This window comes from Oncorhynchus gorbuscha, linkage group LG14 (assembly GCF_021184085.1).
Source record: "Oncorhynchus gorbuscha isolate QuinsamMale2020 ecotype Even-year linkage group LG14, OgorEven_v1.0, whole genome shotgun sequence".
Classification (NCBI taxonomy): Eukaryota; Metazoa; Chordata; class Actinopteri; order Salmoniformes; family Salmonidae; genus Oncorhynchus; species Oncorhynchus gorbuscha.
In genome coordinates, this window is record NC_060186.1 from 64,532,373 (window position 1) to 64,553,342 (window position 20,970).

Here is a 20,970-nt window from a genome sequence, read left to right on the forward strand (position 1 = left end):
CACCTCACTCACATTGACACAATTGAGCTGTTTTTCCATTTCTGTCTTTGTAGATATAAATGCACTGGTGCCTCATGTGAATATTGATGACTTGAAACAGATGAAGGTGAGGCATAGGTTACCGTTACCCTGATTGTTACTACTGACCCCTAATATCTGACCTCTACCACCTATATCCTGCTGATACTACTGAACCCTAATATCTGACCCCTACCACCTATATCCTGCTGATACTACTGACCCCTAATATCTGACCCCTACCACCTATATCCTGCTGATACTACTGACCCCTAATATCTGACCCCTACCACCTATATCCTGCTGATACTACTGACCCCTAATATCTGACCCCTACCACCTATATCCTGCTGATACTGCTGACCCCTGATATCTGACCCCTACCATCAATATACTGCTGACCCCTGTATCTGACCCCTACCACCTATATCCTGCTGATACTACTGACCCCTAATATCTGACCCCTACCACCTATATACTACTGACCCCTAATATCTGACCCCTACCACCTATATACTACTGACCCCTAATATCTGACCCCTACCACCTATTTACTACTGACCCCTAATATCTGACACCTACCACCTATATACTACTGACCCCTAAGATCTGACCCTACCACCTATATCCTGCTGATACTACTGACCCCTATTATCTGACCCCTACCACCTATATACTACTGACCCCTAATATCTGACCCCTACCATCTATATCCTGCTGATACAACTGACCCCTAAAACCTGACCCCTACCATCTATATACTACTGGCCCCTAATATCTGACCCCTAACACCTATATCCTGCTGATACTACTGACCCCTAATATCTGACCCCTACCATCTATATACTGCTGACCCCTGATATCTGACCCCTACCACCTATATCCTGCTGATACAGCTGACCCCTGATATCTGACCCCTACCATCTATATACTGCTGACCCCTGATATCTGACCCCTACCATCTATATACTACTGACCCCTAATATCTGACCCCTACCACCTATATCCTGCTGATACAACTGACCCCTAATATCTGACCCCTACCATCTATATACTGCTGACCCCTGATATCTGACCCTTACCACCTATATACTGCTGACCCCTGATATCTGACCCCTACCATCTCTATCCTGCTGATTCAGCTGACCCCTGATATTTGACCCCTACCATCTAGTTTACTCCTAACTAGAACCTTAACAGTTCCCCTATTCCCTATTATAGCTTTATTATCTGGTAAATGTATTCACCAACATCATAAAACATGACCATGTTTTTATATAATTTGTTTATTTATCAGTATCAATAATATTTAACATCAGTCAGATGTTTCCTGTAGCACAAACAGAGGGTTGGTGCAGCACTGACATTCCTCAAACAGGCTTTGTCTAGTGTCTTTGAGCTTGCTGTCCTTAGTGAATTAAATCTGTTTTCAGTAATCTGTCTTTCCTCTCGCCAGACGTACCTTAAACTGATTAAAAAGCAGCAGAAAGAGCTGAACTTTTTAAAGAAGAAGCACGCAAAGGTGGGTTGATGTTTTAGACTGCTCGTACAGGTCCCAGAGCTGACACAGTACAGATCATTCATCCTGATGTCCACACACTGGAGGTCTCTCCTTTCATCATTCAGTGTTGTCTGAGCCCCGCACACACACACACACACACACACACACACACACACACACACACACACACACACACACACACACACACACTCTTGAGTGCATCCTGTAACCTAAGGTGTTTGTCTTTGATCTCACCAGAGAGTGGACAGACAGAAATTAGACTTGCTAAGATGACCCCCCCCCACACACACACACACACACACACACATGCATACACGCAAGTACACGGACACAGACACTCACAGTAGCTAGACTTCAGTCACTAACACCATGTCTTTATGAAATCCCTTCTTACGTAACAACCTGTTTGTATACTAAAGAGAGGATCTCTTGTAGGGTTGACCATAGTAACCTCCTGCTCTCTTTTCCTGTTGCATAACAGTTATGACAGTCAGCCAGATGTGTCTACTAGCCAGGGGTTTAACCATTTCCACTAATGTTTTGTTAGTGTAAGTTCTCAGCTATATGGTCTGGCTGTAATGGTAAATGACTTGTTTAGGAAAGGTTAGACCAAGCTATCTTAAGCTGTCTCTATCTCTGCAATAGTATCTCACTGTAAAGCAGTTGTGACTTGGTATCCTCAGTAATATGTTGTGTTCTGTTTCAGGACCGCACCATCATGCAGAAGTGCCACTGCACCCAGGTGGACAAGATGATTTCTCAGCACGACAAGGAGAAGCTGACACAGGACAAACTGCTGGAGAAGGCCATCAAGAAACGAGGGTAAATATCAGGACATGTAGATCATTCATTCAAGCAAATAGTCAATAAATCAATTATGACATGTTGAAATAAACATTCAACATGAACATGTATTATCGTATACCTGGCATCTGGACACAGCCATTGGATGTATGAAATGAATGTTCGTTCCTGTCTCCACCTAGCTAAGAAATGCCTTTCTGTCGCCCCACAGAGAAAACAACTGTCTGGAGTTGAAGAAGGAGACTGAGAGTAAAGTGGAGAAACTGAACACTGACCACAAAGCTAAGGTAACCTTCAGTTCGCAGTCACCGCCCCTCTGTCATCAGAAGGAGATAGATAGTCTTTGTCGAACTGAATAGTAGAAACGGGGACTCCTGCAGTTGAATAACAGCAGCTCAGCACATTAAGGAGTGGTTAGTGATGATATAGTGTTTGATGTTTAAGTGTGTAGTGTGTATGCTGTGCCCTTCAGGTGAAGGACATTAAAACCCAGCACACTAAGGAGTGGTCAGAGATGATATACAGTTTAGTGTAATGTAATATTGTGTATCCTGTGCCCTTCAGGTGAAGGACATTACAGCCCAGCACACTAAGGAGTGGTCAGAGATGATATACAGTTTAGTGTAGTGTAATATTGTGTATCCTGTGCCCTTCAGGTGAAGGACATTACAGCCCAGCACACTAAGGAGTGGTCAGAGATGATATACAGTTTAGTGTAGTGTAATATTGTGTATCCTGTGCCCTTCAGGTGAAGGACATTACAGCCCAGCACACTAAGGAGTGGTCAGAGATGATATACAGTTTAGTGTAATGTAATATTGTGTATCCTGTGCCCTTCAGGTGAAGGACATTACAGCCCAGCACACTAAGGAGTGGTCAGAGATGATCAACTCCCACAGCAGTGTAGAGCAGGATATGAAGGACATCCACGTGGTCCAGCAGTGTGAACAGCTCAAGAAACTACTGAGTGGAGTCCAGGAACAACAGACTCTCTCGCTCAAACTGATTCACGAACGGTGAGAGAGAGAGATGCACACACATACATTAGGTCAGGGCTCTCTAACCCTGTTCCTGGAGAGATACCCTCCTTTACGTTTTCACCTAGGTTGGGCCAGGCTGGAGGGTAGCGCTCCAGAAAAGCGACAGGAGAGTAGCTCTCCAGAAAAGCTACAGGAGGGTAGCTCTCCAGAAAAGCTACAGGAGTGTAGCTCTCCAGAAAAGCTACAGGAGGGTAGCTCTCCAGAAAAGCTACAGGAGGGTAGCTCTCCAGAAAAGCTACAGGAGGGTAGCTCTCCAGAAAAGCTACAGGAGGGTAGCTCTCCAGAAAAGCTACAGGAGGGTAGCTCTCCAGAAAAGCTACAGGAGAGTAGCTCTCCAGAAAAGCTACAGGAGGGTAGCTCTCCAGAAAAGCTACAGGAGGGTAGCTCTCCAGAAAAGCTACAGGAGGGTAGCTCTCCAGAAAAGCTACAGGAGGGTAGCTCTCCAGAAAAGCTACAGGAGGGTAGCTCTCCAGAAAAGCTACAGGAGAGTAGCTCTCCAGAAAAGCTACAGGAGGGTTGGAGAGCTCTCCAGAAAAGCACAGTTGGGTAGCCAGAAAAGCTACAGGAGGGTAGCTCTCCAGAAAAGCTACAGGAGAGCTCCATGAAAAGCTACAGGGGTAGCTCTCCAGAAAAGCTACAGGAGAGTAGTTCCAGAAAAGCTACAGGAGAGTAGCTCTCCAGAAAAGCGACAGGAGGGTAGCTCTCCAGAAAAGATACAGGAGGGTAGCTCTCCAGAAAAGCTACAGGAGGGTAGCTCTCCAGAAAAGCTACAGGAGGGTAGCTCTCCATAAAAGCTACAGGAGGGTTGGAGAGCCAGAAGCAGAGTTGGAGAGCCATGGAGTAGGGGAGCCATGGAGTAGGGTTGGAGAGCCATGGAGTAGGGTTGGAGAGCCATGGAGTAGGGTTGGAGAGCCATGGAGTAGGGTTGGAGAGCCATGGAGTAGGGTTGGAGAGCCATGGAGTAGGGTTGGAGAGCCATGGAGTAGCGTTGGAGAGCCATGGAGTAGGGTTGGAGAGCCATGGAGTAGGGTTGGAGAGCCATGGAGTAGGGTTGGAGAGCCATGGAGTAGCGTTGGAGAGCCATGGAGTAGCGTTGGAGAGCCATGGAGTAGCGTTGGAGAGCCATGGAGTAGCGTTGGAGAGCCATGGAGTAGGGTTGGAGAGCCATGGAGTAGACCCTACAGCTCAAACTTAAAGAGGAACTGACAAAACAGCTGACCATACAGCTCAAACTGAAAATCCAGAGTTATTCCTTGGGACATGATGTGTACTATAGTTCTGATGTCTCTGAATGAGGTCCCTAGGACACCCGATACAGTCTAACCATCTTGGCTACTGTGAGCTGTGGGTTTGTCCTGCCAGGTATATGTGACTTGATGAGGTTTCTTACCAGGCTGTTTTTTTGTCCCCTCCCCTCAGGCAGAGCAAGGAGATGCGGGCCAACCAGGCCAAGACGTCCATGGAGAACAGCAAGGCCATCAGCCAGGACAAGACCATCAAAAACAAGGCAGAGAGGGAAAGGTGGGTCACACTGCCCCGCTCGCTAATCACCAACTGACTTTGACTGCATGGAGAACATGGGTTATGTCAGGATGTATATACCCTGAGTATATCAAATATTATGAACACTTTCCATGACATAGACTGACCAGGTGAGTCCAGGAGAAAGCTATGATCCCTTGTTGATGTCACTTGTTAAATCCACTTCAATTAGTGTAGATGAAGGGGAGGAGACAGGTTACAGAAGGATTTTTAAGCCTTGAGAGAATTTAGACATGGATTGTGTATGTGTGCTATTCAGAGGATGAATGGGCAAAACAGAATATTTAAGTGCCAGGCAGACCGGTTTGTTTCAAGAACCGCAACGCTGCTGAGTTTTTCACGTTACATAATTCCCAGTGAATTAAGAGTGGTCCACCACCCAAAGGACATCCATCCAACTTGTCACAACTGTGGGAAGCATTGGTGTCAACATGAGCCAGCATCCCTGTGGAACGCTTTCGACACCTTGTAGAGTCCATGCCCTGACAAATTGAGGCTGTTCTGAGGGCAGAATGGGGTGGTGTACCTCAATACAAGAAAGGTGTGGTTAATGTTTGGTGTACTCGGTGTAGACTACAGTATTTAGGTCCCCTATGAACACGCCTTAAACTGTGTCTACTCGTATAATCTTAGAATCTCTTCCTTCTCGTTCTCTTCACAGGAGAGTTAGAGAGTTGAACAGCAGCAACACCAAAAAGTTCCTGGAAGAAAGGAAAAGGGTTGGTGTTCTATCTTCTACTAATTCTAGTGCTGTGATGATGCTGTTGAGGTGAATCAACTAGCGCCTGAGCCTTGAAATGGTTTGCTTAGCTGATACATTTGGTGTTAAATTAAATGACTCTTTCTCCTCCCTCCATCTTTGTCCCCTCTGTCTTTCTCCTCCATCTTTCTCCTCCATATTTCTCCTCCCTCCATCTTTCTCCCTTCTCTTTCTCCTCCATCTTTCTCCACTCTCTTTCTCCTCCATCTTTCTCCCCTCTCTTTCTCCTCCATCTTTCTCCACTCTCTTTCTCCTCCATCTTTCTCCCTTCTCTTTCTCCTCCATATTTCTCCTCCCTCCATCTTTCTCCTCCATATTTCTCCTCCCTCCATCTTTCTCCCTTCTCTTTCTCCTCCATATTTCTCCCCTCTCTTTCCCCCTCTTTTCTCCTCCATATTTCTCCCTCTCTTTCTCCTCCATATTTCTCCCCTCTCTTTCTCCTCCATATTTCTCCCCTCTCTTTCTCCTCCATATTTCTCCCCTCTCTTTCTCCTCCATATTTCTCCCCTCTCTTTCTCCTCCATATTTCTCCCTCTCTTTCTCCTCCATATTTCTCCCTCTCTTTCTCCTCCATATTTCTCCCCTCTCTTTCTCCCTCTCTTTCTCCTCCATATTTCTCCCCTCTCTTTCCTCCTCCATATTTCTCCCCTCTCTTTCTCCTCCATATTTCTCCCTCTCTTTCTCCTCCATATTTCTCCCCTCTCTTTCTCCTCCATATTTCTCCCCTCTCTTTCTCCTCCATATTTCTCCCCTCTCTTTCTCCTCCATATTTCTCCCTCTCTTTCTCCTCCATCTTTCTCCCCTCTCTTTCTCCTCCATCTTTCTCCCTCTCTTTCTCCTCCATCTTTCTCCCCCTTCTCTTTCTCCTCCATCTTTCTCCACTCTCTTTCTCCTCCATCTTTCTCCCTTCTCTTTCTCCTCCATATTTCTCCTCCCTCCATCTTTCTCCTCCATCTTTCTCCTCCATATTTTTCTCCTCCCTCCATCTTTCTTTCTCTTTCTCCTCCATATTTCTCCCCTCTCTTTCCCCCTCTTTTCTCCTCCATATTTCTCCCTCTCTTTCTCCTCCATATTTCTCCCTCTCTTTCTCCTCCATATTTCTCTCTTTCTCCTCCATATTTCTCTCTTTCTCCTCCATATTTCTCCCCTCTCTTTCTCCTCCATATTTCTCCCCTCTTTCTCCCCTCTCTTTCTCCTCCATATTTCTCCCCTCTCTTTCTCCTCCATATTTCTCCCCTCTCTTTCTCCTCCATCTCTTTCTCCCTCTTTCTCCTCCATATTTCTCCCTCTCTTTCTCCTCATATTTCTCTCTTTCTCCCCATATTTCTCCCTCTCTTTCTCCTCCATATTTCTCCCTCTCTTTCTCCTCCATATTTCTCCCTCTCTTTCTCCTCCATATTTCTCCCCCTCTCTTTCTCCTCCATATTTCTCCCTCTTTCCCCTCCTCCCTCCCTCTCTTTCTCCTCCATATTTCTCCCCTCTTTCTTTCTCCTCCATATTTCTCCCTCTCTTTCTCCTCCATATTTCTCCCTTTCTCTCTTTCTCCTCCATATTTCTCCCCTCTCTTTCTCCCTTTCTCTCTTTCTCCTCTCTTTCTCCTCCTCTTTCTCCTCCATATTTCTCCCCTCTTTCTTTCTCCTCCATATTTCTCCCCTCCTCCATATTTCTTCTCTTTCTCCCTCTCTTTCTCCTCCATATTTTCTCCTCTCTTTCTCCTCCATCTTTCTCCCCTCCATATTTCTCCCCTCTCTTTCTCCTCCATATTTCTCCCCTCTCTTTCTTTCTCCTCCATATTTCTCCCCTCTCTTTCTCCTCCATATTTCTCCCCTCTCTTTCTTTCTCTCCCTCCATCTTTCTCCCCTCTCTTTCTCCCCCTCTTTCTCCTCCATCTTTCTCCCCTCTCTTTCTCCTCCATCTTTCTCCCCTCTCTTTCTCCTCCATATTTCTCTCTTTCTCCTCCATATTTCTCCCTCTCTTTCTCCTCCTATTTCTCTTTCTCCTCCTCTTTCTCCCCTCTCTTTCTTCTCTTTCCCCATCTTTCTCCCTTCTTTCTCCTCCATATTTCTCCTCCCTCCATCTCTTTCTCCTCCATCTTTCTCCCCTCTCTTTCTCCTCCTCCTCCATATTTCTCCCTCCTCTTTCTCCTCCATCTTTCTCCCCTCTCCATATTTCTCCTCCCTCCATCTTTCTCCCTTCTTTCTCCCCTCTCTCCTTCTTCTCCATATTTCTCCCCATATTTCTCCCCTCTCTTTCTCCTCCATCTTTCTCCCATCTTTCCCCCTCTCTTTCCATTTTCTCCTCCATCCCTTTCTTTCTCCTCCATATTTCTCCCTCCATATTTCTCCTCCATCTTTCTCCTCCATCTTTTTCTCCTCCATATTTCTCCCCTTCTCCTCTTTCTTCTCTTTCTCCTCCATATTTCTCCTCCCTCCATCTTTCTCCTTTCTCCTCCTCCATATTTCTCCTCCCTCCATCTTTCTCTTCCCTCCATCTTTTCTCTCCATATTTCTCCTCCCTTCCTCTTTCTCCCTTCTCTTTCTCCTCCATCTTTCTCCTTTCCCTCCAATTTCTCCTCCATATTTCTTTCTCCTCCATCTTTCTCCCCCCTTCTCTTTCTCCTCCATCTTTCTCCTCTCTTTCTCCTCCATCTTTCTCCCCCTCTCTCTTTCTCCCCCTCCTCTCTTTCTCCTCCATATTTCTCCTCCCTCCATCTTTCTCCCCTCTCTTTCTCCTCCATATTTCCTCCTCCATCTTTCTCCCTTCTCTTTCTCCATATTTCTCCTCCCTCCATCTTTCTCCCCCATCTTTCTCCCCTCCATATTTCTCTCTTTCTCCATATTTCTCCTCCCTCCATCTTTCTCCCCTCTCTTTCTCCTCCATATTTCTCCTCCCTCCATCTTTCCCCCTCTTCTCTCCTCCATATTTCTCCTTCCTCCTCTCTTTCTCTTTCTCCCCTCTTTCTTCTCTTTCTCCATATTTTTCCCCCTCTCTTTCTCCTCCATATTTCTCCCTCCTCCATCCTCCATTTCTCTCCTCCCTTTCTTTCTCCTCCATATTTCTCCCCTCTTTCTCCCATCTTTCTCCTCATATTTCCCCCCCCTTTCTCTTTCTCCTCCATATTTCTCCCCCTCCTCCTCCATATTTCTCCTCTCCTCATCTTTCTTCTCTTTCTCCTCCATATTTTTCTTCCCTCCCCTCTCTTTCTCCTCCTTCTCCTCCATCTCCCCTCTCTTCTCCCTCCTTTCTCCTCCATATTTCTCCCTTTCTCCCCTCTCTTTCTCCTCCATATTTCTCCTCCCTCCATCTTTCCCTCCTCCCTCTCTTTCTCCTCCATATTTCCCCTTTCTCCCTCCCTCCATCTTTCTCCCCCTCTCTTTCTCCTCCATTTCTCCCCTCTCTTTCTCCCCTCTCTTTCTCCTCTCTTTCCCCTAATATCTCTCCATATTTCTCCCCTCTCCTCTATATTTCTTTCTCCCTCCATCTTTCTCCTCTCTTTCTCTCCCTCTCTTTCTCCTCCATATTTCTCCCTCCCCTCCCTCTCTTTCTCCCCATTTTCTCCCTCTCTTTCTCCCTCCTTTCTCCTTTCCCTCTCTTTTCTCCTCCATATTTCTCTTTCTCCCCTCTCTTTCTCCTCCATTTCTCCCCTCTCTTTCTCCCCCTCTCTTTCTCCTCCATATTTCTCCCCTCTTCTCTTTCTCCTCCTCCTATTTCTTTCCCCTCTCTTTCTCCCCTCTCTTTCTCCTCCATATTTCTCCTCTCTTTCTCCCCTCTCTTTTCTCCATATTTCTCCCTCCTTCTCCCCTCTTTTCCCTCCATATTTCTCCCCATCTCTTTCTCCCCTCTCTTTCTCCTCCATATTTCTCCCCTCTCTTTCTCCCTCTCTTTCTCCTCCATATTTCTCCCTCCCTTTCTCCCCTCTTTCTCCTCCATATTTCTCCTCTCCTCCTCCTTTTTCCTCCTATTTCTCCTCTCTTTCCCCCTCTCTTTCTCCTCCTCTTTCTCCCCTCTCTTTCTCCTCCATATTTCTCTTTCTCCCCTCCTCTTTCTCCTCCATATTTTTCTCTTTCTCCCTCTCTTTTCTCCTCCATATTTCTCTTTCTCTTTCCCCCTCTCTTTCTCCTCCATATTTCTCCCTCTCTTTCTCCCTCTCTTTCTCCTCCATATTTCTCCTCTCTTTCTCCCCTCTCTTTCTCCTCCATATTTCTCCTCTCTTTCTCCCCTCTCTTTCTCCTCCATATTTCCCCCTCTCTTTCTCCCCCTCTTTCTCCTCCTATTTCTCCCCTCTTTCCCCTCCTTTCTCCTCCATATTTCTCCCCTCTCTTTCTCCCCTCTCTTTCTCCTCCATATTTCTCCCTCTCTTTCTCCCTCTCTTTCTCCTCCATATTTCTCCCCTCTCTTTCCCCCCTCTCTTTCTCCTCCATATTTTTCTCCCCTCTCTTTCTCCCCTCTCTTTCTCCTCCATATTTCTCCCCCCTCTTTCTTTCTCCTCCATATTTCTCCCCTCTCTTTCTCCATATTTCTCCATATTTCCCCCTCTCTTTCTCCTCCATATTTCTCCCTCTCTCTTTCCCCCCCTCTTTCTCCCTCTCTTTCTCCCCTCTCTTTCTCCTCCATCTTTCTCCCCTCCCTCTTTTCCCCTCTCTTTCTCCTCCATATTTCTCCCCTCTCTTTCTCCCCTCTCTTTCTCCTCCATATTTCTCCCCTCTCTTTTCTCTTTCTCCTCCATATTTCTCCTCTCCCTCTCCTCCATATTTCTCCCCTCTTTCCCCTCTCTTTCTCCTCCATATTTCTCCCCTCTCTTTCCCCTCTCTTTCTCCTCCTTTCTCCTCCATTTCTCTCTTTCTCCTCTTTCTTTCTCCCTCTCTTTCCCCCTCTCTTTCTCCTCCATATTTCCCCCTCCTTTCCCCCCTTTCTCCTCTTTCTCCCCTCTCTTTCTCCTCCATATCCCTCTCTTTCTCCCCTCTCTTTCTCCTCCATATTTCTCCCTCTTTCTCCCCTCTCTTTCTCCCCTATTTCTCCCCCTCTTTCTCCTCCATATTTCTCCCCTCTCTTTCTCCTCCATATTTCTCCCCCTCTTTCCCCCTCTCTTTCTCCTCCATATTTCTCCCCTCTCTTTCTCCCCTCTCTTTCTCCCCATCTTTCCCCTCTTTCTTTCTCCTCCCTCTCTTTCTCCCCTCTCTTTCTCCTCCATATTTCTCCCCCTCTCTTTCTCTTTCTCCCCTCTCTTTCTCCTCCATATTTCTCCCTCTCTTTCTCCTCCATATTTTCTCCCCTTCTTTCTCCTCTCTTTCTCCTCCATATTTCTCCCCTCTCTTTCTCCCCTCTTCTCCTCCTCCCCATATTTCTCCCCCCCCTCTTTCTCCCTCCTTTCCCCCTCATCTTTCTCCCCCTCTTTCTTCCATATTTCTCCCCTCTTTCCCCCTCTCTTTCTCCTCCATATTTCTCCCCTCTCTTTCCCCCCCTCTCCTCTTTCTCCCTCCATATTTCCCCCTCTCTTTCTCCATATTTCCCTCTCTTTCTCCTCCATCTGGATTTCTCCCCTCCTTTCTCCTCCATATTTCCTCCCTCTCTTTCTCCCCTCTCTTTTCATATTTCTCCCCTCTCTTTCTCCCCTCTCTTTCTCCTCCATATTTCTCCTCCTCCTTCTTTCTCCCCTCTCTTTCTCCTCCATATTTTTCTTTTCTCTTTCTCCTCCATCTTTCTCCCCTCTCTTTCTCCTCCATATTTCCCCCTCTCTTTTCCCCTCTCTTTCTCCTCCATATTTCCCCTCTCTTTCTCCCTCCTTTCTCCTCCATATTTTCTCTCTTTCTCTCCTCTCCCCTCTCTTTCCTCCTTTCTCCCCTTCTTTCCCCCCCTCTTTCTCCTCCATATTTCCCCCTCTCTTTCTCCCCTCTCTCTTTCTCCCCTCCATACTCTTTTCTCCATATTTCTCCCCTCTTTCTCTTTCTCCTCCATATTTCTCCCTCTCTTTCCCTCCTTCTTTCTCCCCTCTCTTTCTTCTCCCCTCCATATTTCTCCCTCTCCTTTCTCCCCTCTCTTTCTCCTCCATATTTCTCCCTCCATATTTCTCCCCTCTCTTTCTCCTCCATATTTCTCCCCTCTCTTTCTCCTCCATATTTCCCCCATATTTCTCTTTCTCCTCTCTTTTCCTCCCATCTCCTCCTTTTTCCCCTCTCTTTCTCCTCCATATTTTCTCTCTTTCTCCCCTCTTTCTCCTCCATATTTCTCCTCCCCTCTTTCTCCTCCATATTTCTCTTTCTCCCCTCCTTTCTCCTCCATATTTCCCCCTCTCTTTCTCCCCTCTCTTTCTCCTCCATATTTCTCCTCCTTTCTCCCTCTCTTTCTCCTCCATATTTCTCCCCTCTCTTTCTCCTCCATATTTCTCCCCCTCTTTCTCCCCATTTTCCCCCTCTCTTTCTCCTCCATATTTCTCCCCTCTCTTTCTCCCCTCTCTTTCTCCTCCATATTTCTCCCCTCTCTTTCTCCCCTCTTCTCTTCTCCTCCTCCATATTTCTCCTCCCTCTTTCCCCCTCTCTTTCTCCATATTTCTCTCTCCTCCATTTCTCCCCTCTCTTTCTCCTCCATATTTCTCCCTCTCTTTCTCCCCTCTCTTTCTCCTCATATTTCTCCTCCCCTCTTTCTCCCCTCTCTTTCTCCTCCATATTTCCCCCTCTCTTTTCTCCATATTTCTCCCCTCTCTTTCTTATTTCTCCTCCATATTTCTCCCTCTCTTTCCCCCTCTCTTTCTCCTCCATATTTTTCTCCCTCTCTTTCCCCTCTCTTTCTCCTCCATATTTCCCCCTCTCTTTCTCCCTCCTTTCTCCTCCATTTCTCCTCCTCTTTCTCCCCTCTCTTTCTCCTCCATATTTCTCCCCTTCTTTCTCCCCTCTTTCTCCTCCATGTTTCTCTCCCCTCTCTTTTCCTCCATATTTCCCTCCTCTCCTCCATATCTTTCTCCCCCTCTCTTTCTCCTCCATATTTTCCCCCTCTCTTTCTCCCCTCTCTTTCTCCTCCATATTTCTCCCCTCTCTTTCTCCCTCTCTTTCTCCTCCATATTTCCCCCTCTCTTTTCCCTCCTTTCTCCTCCATATTTCTCCCCTCTCTTTCTCCCCTCTCCTCCTCCATATTTCCCCCTCTCTTTTCTTTCTCCCCTCTATTTCTCTTTTTCTCCTCCATATTTCTCCCCTCTCTTTCTCCCCTCTCTTTCTCCTCCTCCCCCTCTCTTTTCCTCCATATTTCTCCCCTCTCTTTCCCCCTCTCTTTCTCCTCCATATTTTCCCCTCCCTCCCCTCTCTTTCTCCTCCATATTTCTCCCCTCCATTTCTTTCTCCTCCCTCTTTTCCCCCTCTCTTTCTCCTCCATATTTCCCCCTCTCTTTCTCCCTCTCTTTCTCCTCCATATTTCTCCTCTCTTTCTCCCCTCTCTTTCTCCTCCATATTTCCCCCTCTCTTTCTCCCTTCTTTCCTCCATTTCTCCCCTCTCTTTCTCCCCTCTCTTTCTCCTCCATATTTCTCCCTCTCTTCATATTTCTCCCTTTCTCTTTCTCCTCCATATTTCTCCCTCTCTTTCTCCCCTCTCTTTCTCCTCCATCTCTTTCTCCCCTCTCTTTCTCCTCCATATTTCCCCCTCTCTTTCTCCCCTCTCTTTCTCCTCCATATTTTTCTTTCCCTCTCTTTCTCCTCCCTCTCCCCTCTCTTTCTCCTCCTATTTCTCCCCCTCTTTCTTTCTCCCCTCTCTTTCTCCTCCATATTTCTCCCTCTCTTCTCCCCTCTCTTTCTCCTCCATATTTCCCCCTATTTCCCCTCTCTTTCTCCTCCATATTTCCCCCTCTCTTTCTCCCCTCTCTTTCTCCTCCATATTTCTCCCCTCTCTTTCTCTTTCTCCTCCATATTTCACCCCCTCTCTTTCTCCCCTCTCTTTCTCCTCCATATTTCTCCCCTCTTTCTCCCCCTCTCTTTCTCCTCCATATTTCTCTCTTTCTCCCCCTCTTTCTCCTCCAGGTTTCTTTCTCCCCTCTCTTTCTCCTCCATATTTCTCCCCCCTTTCTCCTCCATATTTCTCCCCCTCTTTCTCTCTTTCTCCTCCATATTTCTCCCCTCTCTTTCTCCCTCTCTTTCTCCCTCCATATTTCTCCCCTCTCTTTCTCTCCCTCTCTTTCTCCTCCATATTTCTCCCCTCTCTTTCTCCTCTCCCTCTCTTTCTCCCTCTCTTTCTCCTCCATATTTCTCTCCTCTCTTTCCCTCTCTTTCTCCTCCATATTTCTCCCCTCTCTTTCCCCCTCTCTCTTTCTCCTCCATATTTCTCCCCTCTTTTTCCCCCTCTCTTTCTCCTCCATATTTCTCCCCTCTCCTCCCCTCTCTTTCTCCTCCATATTTCTCCCCTCTCTTTCTGTCTCTTTCTCCTCCATATTTCTCTCCTCCTCTTTCTCTTTCTCCCTCTTTCTCCTCCATATTTCCCCCTCTCTTTTCCTCCTCCATCTTTCTCCTCCATATTTCCCCCTCTCTTTCCCCCTCTCTTTCTCCTCCATATTTCTCCCCTCTCTTTCTCCCCTCTCTTTCTCCTCCATATTTTCCCCCTTTCTCTTTCTCCCCCTCTCTTTCTCCCCTCTCCATATTTCTCCCCTCTCTTTCTCCCTCTCTTTCTCCTCCATATTTCTCTCTTTCCTCCATATTTCTCCCTCCATCCTCCATCTCTTTCTCCTCCATATTTCTCCCTCCTTTCCCTCCTCTCTTTTCTCCATATTTCCCCCTCTCTTTCTCCCCCTCTTTCTCCTCATATTTCTTCTCTTTCTCCCCTCTCTTTCTCCATATTTCTCCCCTCTCTTTCTCCCTCTCTTTCTCCTCCATATTTCTCCCCTCCTTTCTCCTCTCCCTCCATATTTCCCCCCCTCTTTCTCCCCTCTCTTTCTCCTCCATATTTCTCCCTCTCTTTCTCCCCTCTCTTTCTCCTCCATTTCTCCCCTTTCTCCCTTTCTCCCCTCTCTTTCATATTTCTCCCTCTCTTTTCCCCTCTCTTTCTCCTCCATATTTCTCCCTCCCTCTTTCTCCCCTCTCTTTTCCTCCTCTTTCTCCTCCATATTTCTCCATCTCCTCCATATTTCTCCCCTCTCTTTCTCCCCTCTCTTTCTCCTCCATATTTCTCCCCTCTCTTTCCCCCTCTCTTTCTCCTCCATATTTCCCCCCTCTCTCCTCCATTCTCCCCTCTCTTTCTCCCCTCTCTTTCTCCTCCATTTCTCCCCTCTCTTTCTCCCCTCTCTTTCTCCTCCATATTTCTCCCTCCTCTTTCTCCTCTCTTTTCCTCCATATCTTTCTCCCCTCTCTTTCTCCTCCATATTTCTCCCCCTCTCTTTCCCCTCTCTTTCTCCTCCATTTCTCCTCCTCTCTTTCTCCCCTCTCTTTCTCCTCCATATTTTCTCCCTCCTTTCTTCTCTTTCTCCTCCATATTTCTCCTTTCTCCTCCATTTCTCTCCCTCCTTCTTTCTCCCCTCTCTTTCTCCTCCTTTCTCCCCTCCTTTTCTCTTTCTCCTCCATATTTCTCCCCCTCCCCCCTCTTTCCTCCATATTTCTCCCTCTCTTTCCTCCATATTTCTCCCCTCTCTTTCCTCCTTCTTTCTTTCTCCTCTTTCTCTTTCTCCTCCATATTTCTCCCCTCTCTTTCTCCCCTCTCTTTCTCCTCCATATTTCTCCCCATCTTTCTCCCTCTCTTTCTCCTCCATATTTCTCTCCCTCTCTTTTCCCCTCTCTTTCTCCTCCATATTTCTTTCTCCCCCCTCTCTTTCTCCTCCATATTTCTCCCCCTCCTTCTTTCTCCCCTCTCTTTCTCCTCCATATTTCCCCTCTCTTTCTCCCCTCTCTTTCTCCTCCATATTTCTCCTCTCTTTCTCCCCTCTCTTTCTCCTCCATATTTTCCCCTCTCTTTCTCCCCTCTCTTTCTCCTCCATATCTTCTCCCCTCCTCTTTTCCCCTCTCTTTCTCCTCCATATTTCTCCCCTCTCTTTCTCCCCTCTCTTTCTCCTCCATATTTCTCCCCTCTCTTTCCCCCTCTCTTTCTCCTCCATATTTCTCCCTCTCTTTCCCCCCTCTTTCTCCTCCATATTTCTCTCCCTCTCTTTCTCCCTCTCTTTCTCCTCCATATTTCTCCCTCTTTCTCCCCTCTCTTTCTCCTCCATATTTCTCCCCTCTTTCTCCTCCATATTTCTCCCCTCTCTTTCTCCTCCATATCTTTCTCCCCTCTCTTTCTCCTCCATATTTATCTTTCTCCCCTCTCTTTCTCCTCCATATTTCTCCCCTCTCCTCTCTTTCTCTCCTTCTCTTTCTCCTCCATATCTTTCTCTCCCTCTCTTTCTCCTCCATATTTCTCCCCTCTCTTTCTCCCTCTCTTTCTCCTCCATATTTCCCCCTCTCTTTCTCCCTTCTTTCTCCTCCATATTTCTCCCCCTTCTTTCTCCCCATATTTCTCTTTCTCCTCCATTTTCTCCCTTATTTCTCCCCTCTCTTTCTCCTCCATATTTCCCCCTCTCTTTCTCCCTCTCTTTCTCCTCCATATTTCCCCCTCTCTTTCTCCCCTCTCTTTCTCCTCCATATTTCTCTTTCTCCTCCATATTTCTCTTTCTCCTCCATATTTCTCCCCCTCTCTTTTCCCCTCTCTTTCTCCTCCATATTTCTCCTCCCTCTCTTTTCTCTTTCTCCTCCATATTTCTCCCCTCTCTTTCCCCCTCTCTTTCTCCTCCATATTTCTCCCCTCTCTTTCTCCCTCTCTTTCTCCTCCATATTTCTCCCCTCTCTTCTCTCCCTCTCTTTCTCCTCCATATTTCTCCCCTCTCTTTCTCCCCTCTCTTTCTCCTCCATATTTCTCCCCTCTCTCTTTCTCCTCCATATTTCTCCCCTTTCTCTTTCTCCTCCATATTTCCCCCTCTCTTTCTCTCTTTCTCCTCCATATTTCTCCCCTCTCTCTCTCCTCCATATTTCCCCCCTCTTTCTCCCCTCTCTTTCTCCTCCATATTTCTCCCTCTCTTTCTCCCCTCTCTTTCTCCTCCATATTTCCCCTTTCTCTCTTTCTTCTCTTTCTCCTCCTCCATCTTTCTCCCCTCTCTTTCTCCTCCATATTTCTCCCCCCCCTTTCTCCCTCTCTTTCTCCTCCATATTTCTTTCTTTCCCCTCTCTTTCTCCTCCATATTTCTCCCTCTCTTTCTCCCCTCTCTTTCTCCTCCATATTTCCCCCTCTTTCTCTCCCTCCATCTTTCTCCTCCTCTCTTTTCTCCCTCTCTTTTCTCCCCCTCTCTTTCTCCCCTCTCTTTCTCCTCCATATTTCTCCCCCTCCTCTTTCCCCCTCTCTTTCTCCTCCATATTTCTCCCCTCCCTCCCCTCTCTTTCTCTTTCTCCCTATCTTTTCTTTCCCTCCATCTTTCCCCTCTCTTTCTCCTCCATATTTCTCCTTTCTCCTCCATATTTCTTTCTCCCTCTCTTTCTCCTCCATATTTCTCCCCCTCTCTTTTTCTCCCTCTCTTTCTCCTCCATATTTCCCCCTCTCTTTCTCCCCTCTTTCTCCCTCTCTTTCTCCTCCATATTTTCCCCCTCTTTCCCTCCATTTCTCCCCTCTTTCTCTCTTTCTCCTCCATATTTCTCCCCTCTCTTTCTCCCCTCTCTTTCTCCTCCATATTTCTCCCTCTCCATCTTTCTCCCCTCTTTCTCCTCCATATTTCTTTCTCCCCCTCCATCTTTCTCCCCTCTCTTTCTCCTCCATATTTCCCCCTCTCTTTCTCCCCTCTCTTTCTCCTCCATATCTTTCTCCCCTCTCTTTCTCCTCCATCTTTCCCCCTCTCTTTCTCCTCCATTTTCTCTCTCCCTCCATATTTCCCCCCTCTTTCTCCTTTCTCCCTCTCTTTCTCCTCCTTTCTCCTCCCTCCATCTTTCTCCCCTCTCTTTCTCCTCCATATTTTTCTCCTCCATCTTTCTCTCTCCCCTCTTTCTCCTCCATATTTCTCCTCCTCCATCTTTCTCCTCCATATTTCTCTCTCTCCCTCCATCTTTCTCCCCTCTCTTTCTCCTCCATATTTCTCCCCTCCATCTTTCTTCTCCTCCTCTTTTCTCCTCCATATTTCTCCTCCCTCCCTTTCTCTCTCTTTCTCCTCCATATTTCTCCTCCCTCTCTTTCTCCCATATTTCTCCTCTCTTTCTCCTCCATATTTCCCCCTCCTCTCCCTCTCTTTCTCCTCCATATTTCTCCCCTCTCTTCTCCCCCTCTCTTTCTCCATATTTCTCCATCTTTCCCCCTCTCTTTCTCCTTCCCTCTCTTTCTCCTCCATCTTTCCCCCTCTCTTTCTCCTCCATATTTCTTCTCCTCCTCCATATTTCTCCCCTCTCTTTCTCCTCCATCTTTCTCCTCCATATTCTCCTCTTTCCCTCCATCTTTCCCCCCTTTCTCTTTCTCCTCCATATTTCTCTCTTTCTCCCCTCTCTTTCTCCATATTTCTCCCCTCTCTTTCTCCCCTCTCTTTCTCCTCCATATTTCTCCCCTCTCTTTCTCTCTTTCTCCTCCATATTTCTCCCCCTCTTTCTCCCCTCTTTCTCCTCCATATTTCTCCCTCTCTTTCTCCCCTCTTTCTCCTCCATCTTTCTCCCCTCTTTTTCCCTCTTTCTCCTCCATATTTCTCTCCATCTTTCTCCCTCTCTTTCTCCTCCATATTTCTCCCCTCCATCTTTCTCCCCTCTCTTTCTCCTCCATATTTCTCCCCCTCTTTCTCCATATTTCTCCTCTCTTTCTCCTCCATATTTCTCCTCCTCTCTTTCTCCTCCATATTTCTCCCTCTCTTTCTCCCTCTCTTTCTCCTCCATCTTTCTCCCTTCTCTTTCACCTCCATCTTTCTCCTCCATATTTCTCCTTCTCCTTCTTTCTCCTCTCTTTCTCCTCCATATTTCTCCCCTCTCTTTCTCCTCCATATTTCTCCTCCCTCCATATTTCTCCCCTCTCTTTCTCCATATTTCTCCTCCCTCCTTCTTTCTCCACTCTCTTTCTCCTCCATCTTTCTCCCTTCTCTTTCTCCTCCATATTTCTCCTCCCTCCATCTTTGTCCTCTATCCCTTGCTCCATCGCTAGTTGGCTATGAAGCACCAGAAGGAGATGGAGACACTGGAGAAGTCTCAGAAAGAACAGCTAGAGAAGCTGGACAAGTTCAATGAGCAGGTAGCTAACTGCGGATCAAGGATCAGATTACCACACAAACCATAGCTGTATTGTTTGTCATCATTTTTCACAGCCAGTACATACATGTATGTTCTTTCTCATCCCAATCATTTGCTTGTTTTTGCACCACAGCTTTTGAAATCACATCATGCCAGTAAACCGTGTCAAGGTAGGTGCTTCCATCCAAGACTTTGTTATGAAACCACATGGAAACCTTTTAATATACAGCACTCAGGGTGTCAGCAGTCAGTCCTGTCTACATGAGTCATCGATCATTATGATGAGTCATGGGAGTATTACAGGGACCCAGGAGACCCTCTACTGCTGTTTCACTGAGAGTCTTCCTGACAGTATGCTGCAACACTGGGACAGGGCGGAGGAGTTAGTTTGGGCTGGCATAGTTTAGGTAGTTGTACTGTTACTGTAGTTTAAATCAATAAATGGCTGTACTGATGCAGTAGAATTATGCCTCTGGTGGAAGTGTGTGGATTCTTGCGTAGGGAGGTGTGTGGGGATTCTTGCGTAGGGGGGTGTGTGTGGATTCTTGTGTAGGGAGGTGTGTGTGTACCGTTTGTGTAACAGTGTGGTTGTTGGTTCCCTCTAGGCCAAAGACATCCAGCAGATGGTGAAGCTGGAGGAGGAGATGGACCGCAGACCAGCCACAGTGGTTTAACCACTCCCACCAACTGAGACACACACACAGACACACACACATATACACTGCCCAGACCAGCCACATTAGTTTAACCACTTCCACCAACTGAGACAGACACACACACTCTGCCCAGACCAGCCACAGTGGTCTGAACACCCCCACCAACACCTAAGACACACACAAACACCCACACAGGCACCGAATGCTCCCTCAAACAACTGTTGCAGAGACCCAGAAACACTCACACACCCCCTAGATCCCTGTTTAATTTCCTCACCCTGCAATATTGTCATAGCTCATATCCTCTATCCCTCTAAATCTCCCTCAGCAATGAACCACACCCACACACAGTCAGTCCCCCCCTCCAACTACCCTGTGCTGTGGAGCCATTGGTGCAGACCGGTGATTGACAGTAAGATGAGCGAATTCTGTTTGAAGGTGGGTGGGACATCCAAAACATTGAGAGACACATCCACCTTCACCGTTCCATTTCTCCACCACTCTACTACACCCGGATCCTCTTTTTATAATCCTCCATCCATCTTTTTCATCTGTTTTTAATGGAAGCAATGTTTGCAGATATCAATAGTCACTGTACACATACACAAAGACACTGATACACATACACACAATCGTTATCACGTCTGTTCTTTCGGTTGTCATGACGGCTTAAATCATGTTTTCTGTTCAAACTCTTGTAATACTTTTATTTTGTATTTTTAATGGTACCAGGTATCAATAACAGGACCAGAATATGGAGGGGGACAATACGGATGTATTAGTTATACATTTTATGTCAGCACAAAATATGTAAATTATGCTGTATGCTACACAAGAGTTGAAGTCATGTCCTGAGCACTTTATATGTGGTAGGCACAATGTGGTAGGCATAATGTGGTAGGCATAATGTGGTAGGCTATCATAACCCAAGTGATAGATTTCTCTGTTTTGATGTGAATGTAAACTGAAAAAGGACAAAACGTCGGATGAGCGCTGTTCGGAGAAAACTAAGCCCAACGTCAGGTAGTCCTAAACACTGCAGCTTGTCCTTCACGCATAGTTTTGTTTTATCAAGGGATATCTACGAATTTTTCTCAACTAAAAAAATATACAAAAGGCTAAACCAGAGACTGATTTTGATTATTTCACACCGACAGAAGTGTATATAGGGAGTGTGGATGTGTAGACCAGTGTTCTGTCACTGGCCTGTCTTGTATGACACCGTGTTAGATTCAGAAATAACCAGTTCATGTATTGTATGTGTCAAATGGCATAAAGAGGACAATCATTTTTATTTAATTATTGTAATTTAACATTCATTTTGAGATGGGGATATATATTTATATACATATACAGTGCATTTGGAAAGTATTCAGGCCCCCTTCCCTTTTTCCACATTTTGTTCCGTTACAGCCTTATTCTAAAATGGATTAAATAAAAAATGACA

The 20,970-nt window shown here is 46.5% G+C and overlaps 1 protein-coding gene across 3 annotated transcripts in view; it reads left to right on the forward strand.

Annotated features, from left to right (window-relative positions):
* LOC123995279 (1-phosphatidylinositol 4,5-bisphosphate phosphodiesterase beta-4-like) overlaps positions 1-20,970 on the forward strand; it is a 216,516-nt gene extending 195,546 nt beyond the window's left edge. For all 3 annotated transcript variants that reach the window (XM_046298780.1, XM_046298782.1, XM_046298783.1), the window contains 10 exons: positions 54-106; positions 1,475-1,540; positions 2,247-2,362; positions 2,556-2,631; positions 3,185-3,360; positions 4,804-4,905; positions 5,588-5,645; positions 18,782-18,868; positions 19,001-19,037; positions 19,473-20,970. In XM_046298780.1, the coding sequence (XP_046154736.1) occupies positions 54-106; positions 1,475-1,540; positions 2,247-2,362; positions 2,556-2,631; positions 3,185-3,360; positions 4,804-4,905; positions 5,588-5,645; positions 18,782-18,868; positions 19,001-19,037; positions 19,473-19,558 (857 nt within the window). In that variant the 3' untranslated portion in view covers positions 19,559-20,970. The remainder of the gene's footprint in view (positions 1-53; positions 107-1,474; positions 1,541-2,246; positions 2,363-2,555; positions 2,632-3,184; positions 3,361-4,803; positions 4,906-5,587; positions 5,646-18,781; positions 18,869-19,000; positions 19,038-19,472) is intronic.